This window comes from Chenopodium album, chromosome 10, assembly GCF_948465745.1.
Source record: "Chenopodium album chromosome 10, dcCheAlbu1.1, whole genome shotgun sequence".
In the NCBI taxonomy this organism is placed as follows: Eukaryota; Viridiplantae; Streptophyta; class Magnoliopsida; order Caryophyllales; family Amaranthaceae; genus Chenopodium; species Chenopodium album.
In genome coordinates this window covers 54,981,853-55,001,081 of record NC_137843.1, presented here as the reverse complement: position 1 = coordinate 55,001,081, position 19,229 = coordinate 54,981,853, and the positions used below count along the sequence as shown (strand labels likewise).

Here is a 19,229-nt window from a genome sequence, read left to right as displayed (position 1 = left end):
AAAAAAAAAAAAAAATAGAAAGAATAACAGAGGATATGAACTCTACTATACTAAGGGCATCTTCAATATTTAAGAAAAATATACTATATAATTAATATTTATGAAAAATATATTAAAAACATGGAATCCCAAAACATTTTAAAAACATATACTATATAATTAAAAAATAAAATACTAAAATGACAGAAGAACACAAAACACTTTTTAAAAAATTATCAAAATTATAAAAATAAAATAATAATAAAAAAAAAAATAACAAAAAAAACCAAAAACTGGAACAAAAGCAACAGAGCCAACAGTCATCCCTTTTCTTTATTATTCCCATTACAGGCCTAACCCCAAACCAACTTTCTCTCTCTTTGTCCCTTTCTCCTTCCTCCCATAGTCCTCCAGATCCGGCCACAACTGTTGATTATCGTTGTGGTTAGTCGAAATTGTCGATCTCAGCTCCAATCCTCTGCTTGCCTGCTAAGCGTCGAGTGTAAGAACGAGGGTGTTCTTCTCGAATCCTTTTGCCGGCCACAACTGTTTATTATTATTATTATTATTATTATTATTATTATTATTGTTGTTGTTGTTGTTGTTATTATTATTGTCGTTGTTGTAATATAAGCTTAAAAGTATAAAATTTGGTTTTATATCATTAGCAATATCATTAGACATAAATTGAACTGAACTGAAAATAATTTGATGAGAATAGGGCCTAAAATGCCATTGATAACAGATTCATGTGTTAGAAAGCAAATAAAGATATATTTACTTCGCCAGGCTAAGTTTTCCATTTTCTATTTTGGGATATTTGGCATAAATAATGTCATATTTTCTAAAATCACCAAAGTTTGTTTGTGAAATTGTCTATCGTTCATTTGAGTGATAAGGAGAGAGTAAGTTTAGCCTCACTATATCTGAATATGTAATCCATAATTGGAATAAATGATCTTAATTAGTTACGCCATAACTAATTACTAATACAAAAAGAGGGACTAATAATTTAGTAGTTGATTTACCAAAACCTAAAAGATCACCATTATAATTGTCATTACAACGTCTAATGCATCAAGATTAAAACCATAACTCATTTTATTTAAATCCAAGAAAGTAATTGCCTAAAAAACTCTATTTAAAATCACGCTTTCCATTGCAATACTTTAACCAACTCACACACCAATAAATTCCATCACTCGTGATTATCAATTCATTGATCCATCCCTCGTGATTATCAATTCATCGATCCATCGCTCATCGACTAAAAAGTTAATAGACATTCAAAAGATTGACCGATTATAATCGCTATAATTTACATCGACATATCGTACTCCGTACTCAATACTCTCCATACCAAAACAAGACTGTATATTTGTACCCAAAAAAACCAGTGGATCTCTGAGCTAAAGATCTTCCAAATTCTCTCTCCAAATTCCAGGAATGTTGAAGTAGCAGTATAGTACTAGAAGTAGTAGTAAATCCCATTATTTTTCTTTTACATAAAAAGCAGAGCTTTTTCTGCCTTTTTTTCTTCAGCAACAAATTATTTTTTCCACCCACATTCACAACCAATCCTCTTTATTTTGATTTATTTTTTTACCTGTTTTTTTTTTTTTTTTTTTTTTTTTTTTTTTTTTTTTTTTTTTTTTTTTTTTAAATTTAAATTAGTTACTCCGTATAATTAAATTAAAAGTACACCAAATAAAAAAAAAAAAAAAAAATAGAGGAGAGAGAAAATGAGGGATCATGCAAACCCACACCCAAACTGGTCGTCGATGTATCTTCTTCTACACATCTTCACTTGTTCTTCTTCAATTTCTATTTCTGTAAAATTTTCCCCAATTTTTCTGGGTTTTTAGGGTTTCAATTCTTCACTTTTTGTGGCCGCTTTCTTTCTTTATAGGTATTTCATTTAATCTGTGTTATTGTTTATGTATCACTTTTTTTGCTTTATTGCACAATTCAATTTCTATCGCCTTAATTTTAGGGTTTTTCCCCTCTTTTGCTTTTGTTGCTGCTGATCTCGATGTAATTCTATGTCTTTTTATTTTTTGATTGTTAGTTATTTTTTTAAAATTATTTTTAGCTGCAACTGTTTGGTAATTCCTCTCTTTTTTAATAAAAGAATTCCAATTGAATTTTGGTGTATTTTTTGCTGTTTGAGATGATTAAATGTGTAACTTCTGTATGAATTTTAGGGATGAAATGATTTATCAACATTTGTCATCTTTATTTTATTAATTTTGATGCAATAGGGCTTTTGTTGAATTTCCATATTTAGAACTAGTTGAATCTTAAATTGGTAGCAGAAAATAAAGAGGATGCTAGATTAAAAAAATTCATGATTAAAATTTTTTTTTTTTCTTTTAATTTTCTGAAATTTGATGGACTAGTTTACTAATGTTCAAATTGCTTTGTTTAGGTTAGTTCAGCAAGTGCTCAGTTGACAAGTGACCTGGAAGGAAGAAGATAGTTATTGGTGATTCTATGTTATTAGGGAGTTTTAGTTTGCTGTAGTTCTACTTTTGTGGTATTTGAGTGTTTAGGTTTAATTTTAGGTGATAGATTAGAGAATTAGAAAGAGGGGATGGAAGCGGCGAGGAGGTGTTTTACTGGGTTCAAAGTGAAAGATAAAGGAAGAGGGGTGAAGAAGGAGGCTGCTGTTACAGTTGTCAAAGGGAAAGAAGGGATGAAGGCTCCGGTTAGTGAGGATGCACCCTCCACTGCTACCAAGCAGAAAGTTGCAGCTGCTAAACAATATATCGAGAAGCATTATCAGGATCAGATGAAGAATTTGCAGCAAAGGAAGGAGCGGTAAGTCTTTTGTTGTTTTAGTTTTTTCCCTTAAAAGTAAATTGCTTTGCTGTTTATGGATCATGCTGTTGCTGTACAGGTTCTAATTGAAAACAGAAGAATCTACAATCTTAATTGCTTTGAGGATTGTTAAAATAACAAAACTTTGAATCATTGTACTTATTGGTGATCATTTTTGGTAAAAAAAAGGTACAAGATTGCTTAGAAGGAAATGTAGTATGCATAGTTGGACTGATTATTCAGGTATTACAAGGCTGTTTTACTGATTTATAGTGCTGGATAACTGTTTTTGGTTAGTGCATTGATCTAGAGTGAGTACTACAGTTATTGTAGCTGTAATTTACCAACATTTAGTGGTTGTTTAACAAAACTAGCCGCTGTAGTCATGGGTTAATTACTAGCTGTTAGCAATTATAGGCTAGTTGTTAGAGGTTAGCCGTCAATGGATCTGTTAAAGCAAGTGTTGGTACAAAGTAGCTATTGGGAGTATAGGTATCTTTTGTGTGAAATTATATGTAACTCGGCTTTTGCGAAAATCTGCTTCATTCTCGCACCGTTATCCTAACAGGCTACCTACCTGAACACTACTCCAAAAGCAGTATTGCTTTGACTGAGTCAAAAAGCTAAACTCCACTTGAAAAACTCTTGCTGAACATGCTCCTATATGACGTCTAATTTATGGCCTTATGTAGTGATTAGACTTATAAGGTAAGGATTAATCTTACATGCATGCTAAAGTCATTATGTATGAGATAAATGGGTTGGCTTAGTTTAGAATGACATTTGCTTGTGCAAAGAGAATTGACTATGATTTAATGCGACACATTAATTGATTTAATGTGGGTATTTTCAATTTTCGTATCAGGGTAATCATGGTAATACTCCCTTGTCCCTAAAAGGATGCACCATTTTCCTTTTTTGGATGTCCCTAAAATAAGGCTCCACTCCATTTATGATTAAGTGATCCATTACTTTAATTTCTCATCGTCTCATTGACATGTGGTCCCACTTTTTTTATTTTTTCTTAATTTCCACAATCAAATATCGTAAGCATGCAAATTGTACTTGCTGCATACTTTTTAGGGATGGAGGGAGTAACAACCTATGTTGAGCTTGAATTGAATTTGCTTGACTTGACTTGAAGTAGCTTAGACCAGAGCTTAACTCATCTGTAATTGTCCAGAGTTTGAAAGCCCAAGCTTGACACAAATTTAAGGTGTACAATAAAAAACCGGGCTTGACTCAAGCTCAAGATGTGCATGTATACGGGCTTACTTCTTTTGACTCAATGCAAAGTTTGGGTCTTGTATTTGGATTTTAGCAATTGATGTAGCTTTCTGGGTCCTAGATAGTGGACCAGGTACGCTGTCTATCATTAAGATCCTCTCTGATACAAGTGTGATTGTGTGAGACTCAGGTATTGACCCAAGTGGCCAAGTGTTTAGCAAGGATCATTGATTCATTGTTAATTTATTGATTAAGGACAGTGATTCAAAGTTATGATGTACACTGGGCATCTGCGCATAGCTATTGTCCTTGTACTAGGTTAGCTGATAGGTCTACCATAATCCGTAACGGGTGTGCTCTCTTATTGTAGTCTCATTCATGACTAGGTGTTTTATTTTCTAAGAAATCTCTCTGCTTGTGCATTCTTGCATTTAAAGCTCTAAATTCCTGACCTCGTTTTTGGCTGACGTTTATGGTTCGATATCTCGAATTAGATTATGTACTTATGTGGAAAGTTATGTTTCACATGCAATAGCAAGGTTTGTATGATAAATTGACCCTAAGATTATATAAAGTGTGTTTGGACGAGGGTGAAGGGAAAGAAAAGTGAGGGATTCATCCTTCTTTATTTGGATATTGAATTGGAAAAGGGAAGGGAATGGAGGAATCTTTTTTCTTCTCTAAATAACTAAATGCTCCCAATGTCAGAGAAATTTGGAAGGAAATTGTCAATGTATTTCTTTCCTCTTCTTCTCTCCACTCCCTTTCCCTCCGCCATTTTTGTCCTAGCAGAATTATAAAAGAATGCTCTCTTCTGAGATCATATTTGATGGATGCATTCTCTGAGTGTAAGTCATCTAGACGAAAGTGATTTTTTACAAGATGGATTAACATAATCCATGTTACAGCAACTCCTCATTCTTTGTATAAGACTAGAGTTACCCTTTGATGTCATATTTCAATGGTTCTGTATGATTACTGATGTCATATGGTTTTTTCTTATGTAATTAGATTGTGCATCATTGAATAGTTGATGAAATATAGGGGGATGAATCCGTGTTCAATTCCTTTTATCTTTTTTGCTTCAAATCATGCTTTATTCTTGTTGCTGCTGCAACCCCAGCAGTAACTTCTACAAAGGGAGAGGCAAATGAACCTACTGGATGCCTTGGTTTCAGAGAAGTTGACTAAAAGATATTTTTCGTTTTGATATTGCTCCTCACCATAGTTTAAGCTTGAATAATGAAGTTAAACATTTATATACATATATTTTCTGTAGCTTTGCTATCTGGGAGAGCTATGTTCTATGCTGCTAGGCTGACCTTTTTGTTTCTTAGCTGTCTTCTTATATTTTTGTCACCTTTTTTGGATATCATTATAATGGAGCTGCATGTCTTTTCTTCATGCAGGCGTGATATATTGGAGAAGAAGTTGGCTGATGCTGACGTTCCAAAGGATGAGAAGAGTAATATACTTCATTTTTTAGAGAAAAAGGAAAGAGAGTATATGCGACTGCAGAGGCATAAAATGGGAGCAGATGACTTTGAACCATTGACAATGATAGGAAAGGGTGCATTTGGTGAGGTAAATTTGGTTTTCGTTTTTAGGTCCATGTTTCCAGTCTTTTCCGACAAGCTATTAATGCCTTACATGAAGTGTTTCGGTCTTATTGATTATTTAGACATTTGCTGAATTGTGCCTGTGCCAGAAAGCTGTATGGGTTATAATTTTAGATAATAGAGTACGTTGAGGTTTCTTTTTTCTTTTTTTTCTTAATCTGTTTCCATTTTGGGGGGAGTGCAATATTCATATTTCCCTTGCATTTGTTGATTTGCTTGACTAGGGTTTGGTGGTTTCTTCAGTTTAGTTTTGGCTCTCCTAGAATATCATGTTTAATTTGAAATTCTCTTTCTGATAATGTAGATAACCAGGGATTTGATCTCCTATATTAGTCTGTTCTTTGTTATTGACTTTTCTTCATTTACTAAAATGAAATACTCTTTTTGTGGATGACCACACGGAATAATCAAATTTGGTTCATGTAGCCGACCCACTTATGGGATTAAAGCTTTGATTGATTGACTAAAATGAAATACTCAAGGTAACCACTTTTCATTGTGGAGGTGTTTCAAAATGAAGATAAATAGCAATGTTCATCAAATTGTGAAACAGTTGGAGTATTCACATATTACGCCCTAGCCTACCTTTTTGATTTCTTCTTCTCTGTAACTATTATACATGATTAATGAAAATATTTAAATAATATTCATGATGAGTTCAAGGAAGTTCATAAAATTTGATTTCAAAAAGACCACAAAACAGTTTGGTATAGAAATTAAGTTGAAGAAAACAGGCCCTGTGTCAGAGACCCTGACACGGTCATCATAATGAAGAATGATTTTCTCAATTTTATGCTATTTTGGTGTGCATATAGGATGGAGTTAGGGCCTCAGACACTGTTTGTGTTTGACTGTTTGTCAAGTCTATGTGGTGCTAGTTTTACTGAAATAAAATACTATTGAGTACTGTCTCTTTGATCTGCTTTTGAACCTCTTTACCAGTGGCACTCCAAGCTCTTTAAATTGAAGATGAAACCTATTTGAAATTATCAGTATCTTTATATAACACTTCTTAAATTTGTATGCTTACACTTTGTGCTCCATAGTCTCACTTTTAACGATGTTACTGATGTAGCCATTGAGTATTCATCACATATTTTCTCATCATTCCAGGTGAGAATTTGCCGAGAAAAATCGACTGGCCATGTTTACGCTATGAAGAAATTGAAGAAATCTGAGATGCTCAGGAGAGGACAGGTATGTGTTTTGTTTGAATTGTCTTTTATATTACCAGATTTGTCTAAGCTCTTACTTGTTCCAATTGGTACAGGTGGAACATGTAAAAGCCGAAAGGAACTTACTTGCAGAAGTTGACAGTAATTGCATTGTAAAGCTTTATTGCTCCTTTCAAGATGATGAGTATCTTTACCTCATCATGGAATATCTTCCTGGTGGGGATATGATGACTTTACTCATGCGTAAGGATACACTAACTGAAGATGAGGCTAGGTTTTATGTTGCTGAAACTGTCCTTGCCATTGAATCCATTCATAAGCATAATTACATACATAGGTATGCATGTTTGTTTGTGGGACTGCATTCTTTAGCTTGTTAGATATTTTAATGTAGTGAAGAGGAATAATTCTTTAGATGTCTTGTTGCAGAGACATCAAACCTGATAATTTACTACTTGATAAATACGGTCACATGAAACTTTCAGACTTTGGATTATGTAAACCACTTGATTGCCGAGGTCTTCAAGAAAAGGATTTTTCTGTGGGAAGTAACTTAAGTGGAGCTCTTCAAAGTGATGGACGGCCTGTAGCTCCAAAACGCTCACAGCAGGAGCAGTTACTACACTGGCAGAAGAACAGGAGAATGCTTGTAAATATTATTGTCCTTTCTCTTTAAAGTTTACTAGATATCAGAATGCTTAATAACTGTGAGGTTTGTTTACGATTGAATTGTGATCCTTGTAGGAGGCTGTTAAATGGTTCAGTTTAGGGGCACATAAGAATTTTCTTTACGATCATGACTTATTATGAGCTTAGTTTTTTTCCCTTCTATGAGCAAGCATTTTGGGAAGTTTAGTGTGATGACTGTGATCTTTCTTGATGCAATATGTTAGTACATATTGGATATCTACTGCAACATGAGTAATTGAATTTTAACTATTAAAGTTTGCATGTTGTAGGCTTATTCAACAGTTGGCACACCAGATTACATTGCCCCGGAAGTGCTGTTGAAGAAAGGATATGGCATGGAATGTGATTGGTTAGCATTAAAACATCTTGAACATTTTGCTTTCTTTTTGCATAATGTATGTTCAATAGCTTATTCTGTACATGGGCAGGTGGTCTCTGGGTGCTATCATGTACGAAATGCTCGTTGGATATCCACCTTTTTATTCAGATGATCCTATGTCGACTTGTAGGAAGGTAAGCTTCAACCTTTTAGTTTCTTATCTTGTTTGTACACCATTAATCAGTAACAGAAGTCATTAGACTGTTACTGTCTTGTGTTTGCTTTAATTTTCGTTTGTATCAAGTTAAGATATTGTTACTTCCAATTTCATCTTAAAGTTTGCTCTTACAATGGATTTCATTAAGCATTTTTAACTGTAGCATAAACTGTGAGAAGTTTAGAACACCCCATGTGAACTTGATTTTCTTAGTTTTCCCCAAGTTGTTGTATCTTCACTTTTCTGCCACCTACAGGAGAGGGTTTCCCATTGTGTATGAAGACTATTTTTTCTTTTTTTGGTTACTTAGAAGATGAGAGTTAAAAAATCCACCCCTTCCCTCCTGTCTGTCCATCAAGTATGTCAATTCTTTAATGGAAAGGCAGGCAACAGTGCTGCAGTTCTTTTATTGTTGACTTTTTTTTTTTTTTTTTTTTTTTTTTTTTTTGCACCTCCATTTGTTTTTTTTTTTTTTAAAAAAAAAAAAAAAAAAATAAATTATCAGCAAGATGATGCTTTTCTATAGGGCTTAATCTTACATACAATGAGACAGAACATTGTGATCGTACAATACTTCATCGTAGACAGGATTAGAATTCGAAAAGTTGAGCTTTTTACGAATGTCTTTTTCTCTATATTCAGATTGTTAATTGGAGACATCATCTAAAATTTCCGGAAGAAGCTAGGCTGTCCCGGGAAGCAAAAGATCTTATATGTAAACTCCTTTGCAATGTTGAGCAACGGCTTGGAACCAAAGGTGCAGATGAAATAAAGGTGACTACTGGTTCCTAGCTAAATATTGCATTATAGCAGATAGTGAACTCAAAATTGTTGACTTGCCTGTTTTTCAATGGTTATCAGGCACATCCATGGTTTAAGGGTGTCGATTGGGACAAATTATATCAAATAGAAGCTGCATTTCTTCCTGAAGTAAATGATGAACTGGATACACAAAACTTTGAAAAATTTGAAGAGGTTTGTTTTTTCAAACTCAAGCTGTCTTTCACACCAAAATTTTGAACAGTGAAATGTCTGATTCTTCCCAATCCTTCATTCTTTACTCATCATTTGTGTATGGAATTGCAGACGGACAAGCAAGCTCATCCTGCTAACTCGAAATCTGGTCCATGGAGAAAGGTCAGTGTGAAGTTGCACAATTTTTAGTTTTGGAATTCTTGGTACAGCTGCTTCCCTTTAACAAATGAGCCCTTTGGTTCTTGTGCTTTGGATGATAAGAGGGTTGCTGACTGTTGTCAGTGTGTTAAATTCTGGCTGTTGTGTGTTCATATTGAGATTTGTTTTTACTAAGCCCCCTTCTGAGGCAATGGCATAATCTGTTGTGGTTTTGGCAAGAGTTTCCTTGTACCCTTATATAAATATGCAAAAAGTGCTTTCATGTATAGTTGTAGAGCAAGACTGCAGGAGCCATTAAAATCTGGGCAGAATCAATTAATATTGTTTGTATGTGAAGTATAGTACTAACAATTAAGGTATCATTGATGTGTTGTCTTTCATGAGCACAGTGATTGGATTAGCTATAGGTGTGCCTGTATCGGTTGTATGGTAGTTTACATGTTCCCGTCTTCCTAATCCTTAAATGTGCTTTATGTGTGGGTTTGTTGGTCATACCCGAACTTTGTTGCAATATTAAATGCGTTGCTGATTGTCAAGCATTAATTTTTCTGATCTATGGCGGAGTATCTATGTCATGTGCTGAATTTGTATTAGTATGGTAATTTCTCTTTGGTTTTTTCCTTACCCTGCATGCATGTTTATGTAGAATTTCTAGTGCTCTTGTCTTACATTTTGGTGTTATTGGCACTGCAGATGCTCTCATCAAAGGATGTCAACTTTGTTGGATATACATACAAAAATTTTGAAATCGTCAATGATCATGAAGTACCTGGAATATGTAAGCTCTCTCATCTCAATTGTATTTCTTTCACTGTATATAATTTGCTACCATAAGAATTTGCCTCTTGCTACTTTCTTGCCTCTGTTTTTTTGCTGCTTGCCTGTACATTAGCTTGACAAACCTGTCTGGTAGAGAGTACTCCATATTATTTACCCTAAAATTTATTTATTGGTAGAGTTGCCTTATTTTATCTGTCCTCCTTGCAGCTGAAATAAAGAAAAAGAGTACTAAACCCAAGAGGCCAACGATCAGATCTCTTTTTGGTATGTGTTCGTTACCCCTCTACCCTCTTTTTTCTTCATTTCTTTGCTTTTACGTTTTTATGTATTCAAGGTATGCTTTTGTTACAAATAGATTTGTAATATGCACGCAAAACCTATCTTTCTCTTTTATTCATAAAAATATGGTTTGGTATTACTTGCTAAAATTCAGCATTAAACATTTAGTTTTTTGTGTTATTTTATTAAATAATGTGCATCATTTAATGGGTTTTGTTCCATTGTTATTGACTGTCAGTCTGTCACTCTGTTTCCCTCACAGATGATGATTCACAGACCTCGTCAAAGCAGCCTGCTCAAGGGAGTTTCCTCAATCTTTTGCCGCCTCACCCTGAAGTTCCTGAGAAACAGGGCGACTCCTTGTAAATCTTGCTAACTTCTCTTGATATCAGATATGATCAAATAGGTTTTCTTAGTGTTGATTTTGAAGCGGACAGTTTTGGTTCATTGACTGCTGCACATTGGCTCTGTGGATGCATAGAAAAGAGACGCTTTGGGAAGGGTTCAGGGCAAAGGCCTGAATATAGAGTGATTATTTGGACCTTGAATTTGATGTCAATCTCTTGTAAATTAATAGCCCAAAGTGTATATGTTTATATTCAGTCGATTGTTTTTGCTGTGTTCTCGAAAAATGATAGTTACAGCATAGTAGCTATCTCCTCCAAAAAGAACAAATTGTAATTATTTTTTAAATTGATTGACCACATTAACATTATGCGTTGTGCAAAAGTCTACGTTTGTAAAGCCTGTTTCCCTCCTTGTGCTTGAACTTGGTTTATTATTTATGCACATTGCACTAATGTTATGAACACAATTGGTTTGGATGATGATTCAAGAGGTCCAACTTTGTAGGAAGTTTTTTTTTTTTTTTTTTGGTAACTCATTCAGAAAGTTAAGTACAGTATTAGCAAGGTCTTATTATCAGAGCAAGCTCTGTAGTCCAAGATAATTTATCTTGGTTAGCTGAAAAGTGAAAATTACATTAATCATAAGAAGTTGGCTTGTTATAACACCACCACATTACCAATAAGAGTTGGTTCAAGTGGTAAGCAATTTGATGTCGCTTAAGAGAGATCTCGGGTTCGGGTCTCACCGTATGCAGAAACTCTTATTAGGAGACTTACCCACCATAAGCAAGGTGTGCGACCTGAGTCGAATACAGATGTAATCGGAGCTAAGTTCTAGCGAACCGGATGGGCATCCTAAAAAAAAAAAAAACCACCACATTTACCTGCTATTTATGTCGCAATTAAATTCTGTAAGTTAAGATGGCCTTTAATTGACTCATTGGAATCTTTAGCCTAAAGCTAATGGAGTACGAGCCACGGGGTCCACAAGGATGCATGGACCTTCAGGCGTTCATTATCCATATATAGTGCGAAGTATTATATGGAGTAGTATTATAGACATATCCTGTATGATACAAAGAGCATGAAATTCAAAAAATGTTCCTACATAAACACTTCGATATACTTTATCGGTTCTTTTTTACTTGATTTAAAAGAACGGAAGAAATGTATAGTACATACAAGTATACAACATACTCAGTATAGGCGTACATAGACTATATACCATGCCCATGGTATTTCAATACGTTTCTAAGCTCACGAGTTAAGCTAAAATACGATCCTTGAACTTTGGTATTTGTAGCATTTTAGTCCCTCAACTTTCAAATGAGGCAAAATGGTCCTTCAACCACCAATAACTCACTTTTCAGGTACAAATTATCTGATTAAGCATAGTTTAGTGACCTTAGTGCACATGTGGCAATAAATTTAATGATTTTAAATGCAAAGTTTAGAGACCTTTAGCTGATGAGTTGACATTTATTAAATTAGAAATTTACGTTAGGGACTTATAGGATGAGGTGGCTAATGTAAATATTATAAGCCAAAGTTTAGAGACCTTAAAGGGACACATGATGCTCCCATACAAGAGTGATTATAAGTTTTAACCCCTAAATGTAATTTAGTTCAATTAAAGTAATTTCATTTCAACTAAACCAATTTAATTTTAGTAAAAATTATTTACTTTTTAAAAATATATAAGTGAGATAATTTACGCGTGAATGTATGGTCGTCGCCATTTAGTTCAGTTTAACACATTTAGTTAATAATCTAAGGAAATTATTATTTTCTCCTAGAAATTGACACAAGAAAAAAAGAAAAAAAAAGGAAAACCCTTAAAATTGTCTCACATAAAACCCAAAAAAATTGAAAATCATTTAGAACGCAAAACAAATAGAAAAAAAAAAACCTTGACCACACAAAAACCCAAAAAATTGAAAACCTTTTAGAACATAAACTCATGAAAAAATAAATTGTCAATTAATGAGAAAAGTCGGGTGCTATTATTTTTATTCTAGTTTCATAAATTTATTTAGTTTTATATTACAAAGTTTGGCTTTGTCTTACTCACTCATTTCGAATTCACATTATATTTTTTGGTTTTATTTATTTTTATTTAAATTTATTTTGGTGTGTGAAATTTATAAGGGGTTAATTAGGAGTTAGGATTTGAGGATGTGTGGTTAATGAGTTTAGGTGGGATATATTGTATAAAATTTGATTACGAAAAAATGGTAGGAAGTAAATGAATGATAAAAAAAACATAAAATATATCATGATTATCAAATTTTATTAGCAATTTTTATTCTTGCCAACTCACTTTATAAATGTTTGGTTAAAAAAACTCACTCTATGAATTCCTAACCTTTTGTTTATATTGTTTTCAAAAAAGAAAAAATGTTTGTATTTAATTGACTATGAACTAATAACTCCCTAAACTTTTGCTTGAAAAAAATAAGTATAGTCCTTAAACTTTGCTGGCTCATCGCTGAAAGTCCTTGAACTTTGGCTTAGTTGGCATTGACATCCCTAAACTTCGCTAACTAAGAGGTTCCTCCACCAGAAATGGTGAGACAAGGATGATTGAGGGACTTTTTTTACCTTATTTCAAAGATGAGAGACCAAATATATTAGTAGTAGCAAAGTTGAGAGATCGTACTTTAGCTTTAACTTCTAAGCTCACCCCCAATATTACCAAATACTACTTGGAATTTTCACCTCATAATTATTAAATACGATTTACTTATAAAAAAAAAAAACCTGGAAATATGACATACAATGTCGGTATATTCAGTCGACAACCATCGCATTCGCGTATAAATAGGTAGAAAGATCAATATTAGTTTGGTGATCTTCCAAATCCTTAACAACGAATTATATTGGTGAATATGCAGGTACCTTTCTTTTTTAGTTTACTACTCTTTATCTCTGTTATTGAATTATGAACTATACTCGAATTTCCCCGAATTTTAATTTTGTTGTAGGGTTTTTAGGGTTTACTCTCTGTTTAATTAAACAAAGTTTTATATTGGGAAATTGGGTTGCAGAATTTGGGATTTGAAAGAACTAACTCTATGCAATTTTTTGTTTCTTGTTAATTACAAGTAATTTAAGCTTTAATTCTATGATTTCATGTAGTTCAGAGCATCTATTTTGATTTCTCAAGTACTGTATTAAGAACCCTAATCAAATTAATCAAAATCAACTAAAGATATTGACCTAACGGTTCATAATAAAAAAGGATGAACACCTTTTGTTTAATGCTTTAATTAGGTGCTTTCTCAAAATTGCAAGCCATTTAAGTCTATGGTGCTATCCACTGACATGCTTGTTTGCCGAGCCTAATTAATGGGATTTCATAACTATTGGGATCCCTTGATTTTAGCTTGCTCTTATTGCTACTTTAATGGGTGTTATTGTTGATTGATGTTGTTGTTTAAAGACTAGCCATTACACCCTTTAATGGTTGGCCATTTTGCTTCTTCAATGGCCGGTTGACAAAGGAGAACCCCTAAACAGCGGTGCGGGATTCTATCACCTCATACTTGCTCATCACCTTACTAATTAGGCCATTAATAGCATTTAAATTTTTGCCCTTCCTCGACCACCTTTAAGAGACGAAGAAGATAACTACCATGGCCATTAGATGCAATAATGTCATCAATAGTTCCCTTAAAAGTAATATCCAAATCTGCGTTAAAGTCGCAAAGCATAGGGATTCTACTGTCTACCCTCATTTCCTAATAACCATGAGCAAAATGGTCCGGAAATTTTGATTTTTGTAGATGCCAGAAAACCAAACTTAGCACCGTGAGTGTTTTAGAAATGCAAGTTCCAGCTCATTCAAAATCCACCCCATAATAGTCTTGTTATAAGGCCTGCTGCCTCCCATGTAAGATGTAAAACTACCACGCCTAACAATAGATTCACAATCAAAGTTCCCCTTCCTTTCATACTCACAATAGTAAGCATCTCCAAATAGCAAGGAAGAATGGTCATAGGGCAATGTAGTAGTACTGAAGATATCCTTTGAACCTGATAATACTGTTTTAGGAGCAATCTTTTCTAGAAGGAAGGAGTATTTGAGTTGGGGCTATTTTAATTTTTTCACCTAATTTATCAGGTTTGTATGCTCCAGATGTTGACTTGGCCTAAGATATATTGACAGGATTTGCAGAATGCGCTTATACTACTGACTGCTATTCCACTAGCATTGTTACTTGCATCACCTAGTTTAATTTTTTTTGGATTCCTTCCTTTTCTTTTTCAATGAGTGCAAGCCCTCGGCTTCATAGCTAATATAGGTGTAATATAGACTTCATTATATTGATGGATTTTAGGTCTATGTATATGGTATATCTGTTTCCTCTGGTTTCTTTGGTTCAACCTGCTGATTTCTTTTTTGCTGTGTATGTAGGCCAGTGATAGATTTAACATCAATTCTCAGCTTGAGCACCTTCAAGCTAAATATGTTGGGACTGGGCATGCAGATTTGAACAGATTGTAAATTTTCTTCCATATAAACTTTGGATTTCTTTATAACATATCGATTTATTAGTTAATTTGTTCTAATTTTTGTTCTTATTTAAATGAACAGTGAATGGGCTGTTAACATCCAACGTGATAGCTATGCTTCCTATGTTGGGCATTACCCAATGCTTGCATACTTTGCTGTTGCAGAAAATGAGTCTATTGGAAGAGAACGTTACAACTTCATGCAGGTTTGTTCATGCTATCCTTCATGTTTGTTGTCTTGTTATTGTCCATGTAAATTTTGTTAGTGCCGGATTGGTCTTAGGAGGAAACCGATGTTTGATGCAAGTTAAGACTTGTAATTTGTAATTTAAACACAGAACAGGAATATTATCAAACTGAATCTATATATGTACATTTAAATGTTGCATTTGGAGGGATAAATGGATGACGTTGGTGTGCGTATTTTAGTTTGCAAACACAACTGAACAGTTGGTCACTGAGCTATTGAGTTTGATTTAGATTTGTCAGTGGCTTTTTATTTTAACATGACAAGTTTTGGCATGCATTACAAATTATTTGAACTGGTATCTTTGCGAGTTACTTCTATAGTACTGAATTACTCATTCTTGCCATTCTCACTTATGGAACTGTTATATGTCTTGGAGAAAATGCTTACTCATTCTTGCCATTCTCACTTATGGGACTGTTATATGTCTTGCAGAAAATGCTGCTACCTTGTGGCCTTCCTCCTGAAAGAGAAGATGATTGAGAGATGATGCTATACTGTGCTACCATAAGTTTTGATGTTTGGTTCAACAAGCATTGTGCGTTTCCATTGAGAGTTTTGGAGGATAAATTTTTTAAAAGGAATTCCTTCCCTCATCTGAATCCTGTATTAAAAAATTATGATGTAATAGCAACTTGGTGGATGTGTTTGTTTATTTGTCTGTCTCTATAAACAGTAATGATTGTTTAGATTAATGAAAATTGACTTTGAAGCAAAGAAGTTTGAATGTGTGTAATACCCCTCTCCTTTTTATTAAGCCACAAAAAGCGACAATATTGCAGATTTGCAAATGTCCATTTGCACTTTTTTATTTGGATGTGGTTGTGTTATTTTTTTAAGGACCACAAAGGATAGTGTTGTGAAAGAGTTGGATTTTAGGTTTTTGCTTTTGGTACATACCTTATAGAGTTCATACGATGTTGAAGTTATCAGTTCAACTAAATTTAAGCCTTGCAAAATCAAATGTTCCATTCTCGTACGAGTACAATTCATGGCGGTAACTTGTAACTTGTGAGGATGTAAGGCCCAAGGTTTATCTTACAAAATGGATCATGAGTAAGGTCTACTTTGTATATCCACACGATGTGTTTGAGTCTATATAGAGCGTTATAATGTAATACGGAGTACTCGGTCTGGACTCTGGAGTACTCGGTCTGGACCAAGAAGGCAAGAATGCAAAATATTAAGTACATATATATTGATCGTAGAAACATTATTTCAGTTTACAACTCAAATGACATCTTCTAAACTCCTGAAAACTCTTCTCAAAAACCCATCTTCCATTTCTTCAAAATCCCAAGCAAAACAACTTCATGCCCAGATCATCAAACTCAAAGGATTCAACCCATATTATCTTTCCACTCTTCTTTCTATCTACTCTAACCTCAATTTTTTACCTGAATCCATCAATCTCTTTCATACCCTTCAATCTCCCCCTCTTCTTGCTTGGAAATCTATCATTAGATGTTACACTTCTCTTGGGTTTTTCATTGAATCTTTGAATTGTTTCAATCATATGAGAGTTTCTGGGTTACACCCAGATCATAATGTTTTTCCTTCTGTTGTAAAATCATGCACTTTTTTGAAAAGTTTGAAGCTTGCTGAATCTGTTCATGCTTGTATTATACGTGTTGGTCTCGATATTGATATTTATACTGGTAATGCATTGATGAATATGTATTCAAAATTGGAGACTTTGAGTGAGAAATTCGAGGGCAACGGTAATGCCTTCCATGTGTTCGATGAAATGCCTCAAAGAAAATTGAATCATAGAAGTTGTGATGATTTGTCTAACACTAAAGTTGAGGACAATGTGGTTGATGGGTTTGAGTTTGATTTTGATGTAATGGGTAGTAGTGGTTTGAATTACAGTCGTAGTAAGGGTAGGGGACCGGGTTTTCGAAAGAGTGGCGTGCAGAAAGTATTTGATGTCATGCCTGTTAGGGATCTTGTTTCTTGGAATACAGTTATTGCAGGAAATGCACAAAATGGGATGTTTGAAGACGCTTTAGCTATGTTAAGGGACATGGGAAAGGCGAACCTTAAGCCAGATACTTTTAGTTTGTCAAGTGTTCTTCCAATGTTTGCAGAACTTGTGGATGTTGTTAGAGGGAAGGAGATTCACGGTTATGCTATTAGAAATGGAATCGATGTCGACTTGTACGTTGGAAGTGCATTGATTGACATGTATTCTAAGTGCAATCAGATAGAGAATGCATACAGGGTGTTTATGCTTTTACCTTCTCGTGATAGCATTTCTTGGAACTCTATTACTGCTGGATGTGTTCAAAATGGACAATTTGACGAGGGTCTAAAATTGTTTAGGAAAATGGTAATGGTGAAAGTTAAGCCTGGGAGTGTTTCATTTTCGAGCATCATCCCTGCTTGTGCTCATCTAACAACTTTACGCTTGGGTAAGCAGTTGCATGGTTACATTATGAGGTGTGGATTCGAGGAAAATGTGCTTATTGCTAGTTCGTTAGTTGACATGTATGCAAAATGCGGGTACATCAAGCTTGCTAGGTGTATATTCAACAACATGAAACTACATGACACTGTGTCATGGACAGCCATGATCATGGGATACGCTTTACATGGGCATGCTCACGATGCCATTTCCTTATTCAAGCAAATGGAAAATGAGGGAGTAAAGCCCAACTCTGTTGCTTTTGTAGCTCTTTTAACAGCCTGTAGTCATGCTGGATTAGTAGATGAAGCGTGGAATTACTTTAACAGCATGATTCATGATTATGGACTATCCCCACAGTTGGAGCACTATGCTGCTGTAGCAGACCTTCTTGGCCGAGCTGGAAGGTTAAAAGAAGCTTATGATTTAATTTGTAAGATGTCTTCTCCAAGCAGTAGTATTTGGTCCACATTGCTTTCTGCTTGTCGAGTGCATAAAAATGTCGATATGGCCGAAAAAGTTGCAAGAGAAATATTCAGAGTTGATCCTAGTAACATTGGGGCTCATGTCCTCTTATCAAACACGTATTCTGCTGCTAAGAGATGGAAAGATGCTGCGAATGTGAGAAAAACTATGAGGAATAAAGGGCTATTGAAAGAAGCAGCTTGCAGCTGGATTGAAGTGAAGAACAAATTACATGCTTTCGTGGCAGGAGATAAATCTCATCCATGTTATGAAAAGATAAAGGAGGCTCTAGAAAAGTTACTAGAGAAGATGGAGAAAGAAGGATATGTTCCTGATACAGGCGAAGTGCTCCATGATATTGATGAGGAGCTCAAAAAGAGTCTACTCTATAATCACAGTGAGAGATTAGCAATAGCATATGGCATCATAAGTACTCCAGAGGGAGCAACGATTTGCATAACCAAGAATATACGAGTGTGTAGTGATTGCCATACAGCGATAAAGTTCATATCTAAGATTGTTAAAAGAGAAATAATTGTTAGAGATAATAGCCGGTTTCACCATTTCAAAGATGGTAACTGTTCATGTGGAGACTATTGGTAGCGTGAAGAACTTACAGATTTACAGCATTGCAGAAGGCCTATAAATGTAAAATGGCCAAATACTTGGCAAACAAGACTGTGTCATAGTTCATGTTATTTGGTTGCAAATTGACAGTAACTTGCTAGCATATACAGAGTATTTAACATAGAGCTGCATGTTTCTGGCTGCTACCACAATTTGGTCCACATCTGGATGTCATGGGATGTGACAAAGTTTTACAGTGGCCGTCACTGGCCTACCAAAACCCTCCTCCTTTATCCAGGCTTGGGACTGGCAGCGGGAAACCCAATGGTGGAGTTAATTTGCTCCAATTCTGGGTTCTAGCAAATTTTTTGGGTCTTGAATTTCTGCCCAAATGAGCAAAATTGCTTAAAAATGGATTTTGGGATGAAGAAGTCGTGCTGAA

General features: G+C 34.6%; 2 protein-coding genes and 1 pseudogene across 2 annotated transcripts; all 3 read left to right on the top strand.

Moving 5' to 3' along the window:
- The first annotated feature begins 1,677 nt into the window (after positions 1 to 1,677).
- Positions 1,678 to 11,066, top strand: LOC145562565 (uncharacterized). The gene is made up of 14 exons (XM_081622881.1): positions 1,678 to 1,888; positions 2,408 to 2,799; positions 5,436 to 5,610; positions 6,759 to 6,842; positions 6,916 to 7,157; positions 7,250 to 7,469; positions 7,780 to 7,859; positions 7,939 to 8,023; positions 8,689 to 8,820; positions 8,908 to 9,021; positions 9,133 to 9,183; positions 9,874 to 9,958; positions 10,168 to 10,224; positions 10,502 to 11,066. Exons 2-14 carry the CDS (start codon positions 2,573 to 2,575, stop codon positions 10,603 to 10,605), a joined length of 1,656 nt encoding a protein of 551 aa, XP_081479007.1. The 5' UTR covers positions 1,678 to 1,888; positions 2,408 to 2,572; the 3' UTR covers positions 10,606 to 11,066.
- Positions 11,067 to 13,415: 2,349 nt separating this feature from the next.
- On the top strand, positions 13,416 to 16,178 carry LOC145564161 (uncharacterized protein At4g14342). The gene is made up of 4 exons (XM_081624498.1): positions 13,416 to 13,480; positions 15,004 to 15,089; positions 15,184 to 15,307; positions 15,784 to 16,178. The coding sequence occupies exons 1-4, from the start codon at positions 13,475 to 13,477 to the stop codon at positions 15,829 to 15,831; spliced, it is 264 nt and encodes an 87-aa protein (XP_081480624.1). The 5' UTR covers positions 13,416 to 13,474; the 3' UTR covers positions 15,832 to 16,178.
- A 366-nt stretch (positions 16,179 to 16,544) lies between these two features.
- LOC145564160 (putative pentatricopeptide repeat-containing protein At3g23330 pseudogene) lies at positions 16,545 to 18,823 on the top strand (annotated as a pseudogene).
- Positions 18,824 to 19,229: the final 406 nt, after the last annotated feature.

Bases quoted from the DNA above. Each gene is read 5' to 3' on its own strand.
- LOC145562565 (XM_081622881.1), top strand. From the start codon at position 2,573: ATGGAAGCGGCGAGGAGGTGTTTTACTGGGTTCAAAGTGAAAGATAAA. The intron at 2,800-5,435 runs GTAAGTCTTTTG...TTCTTCATGCAG, and splicing joins TTGCAGCAAAGGAAGGAGCG to GCGTGATATATTGGAGAAGA. The intron at 8,821-8,907 runs GTGACTACTGGT...AATGGTTATCAG, and splicing joins AAGGTGCAGATGAAATAAAG to GCACATCCATGGTTTAAGGG.
- LOC145564161 (XM_081624498.1), top strand. The intron at 15,090-15,183 runs GTAAATTTTCTT...TTAAATGAACAG, and splicing joins CATGCAGATTTGAACAGATT to TGAATGGGCTGTTAACATCC. The intron at 15,308-15,783 runs GTTTGTTCATGC...TATGTCTTGCAG, and splicing joins AACGTTACAACTTCATGCAG to AAAATGCTGCTACCTTGTGG.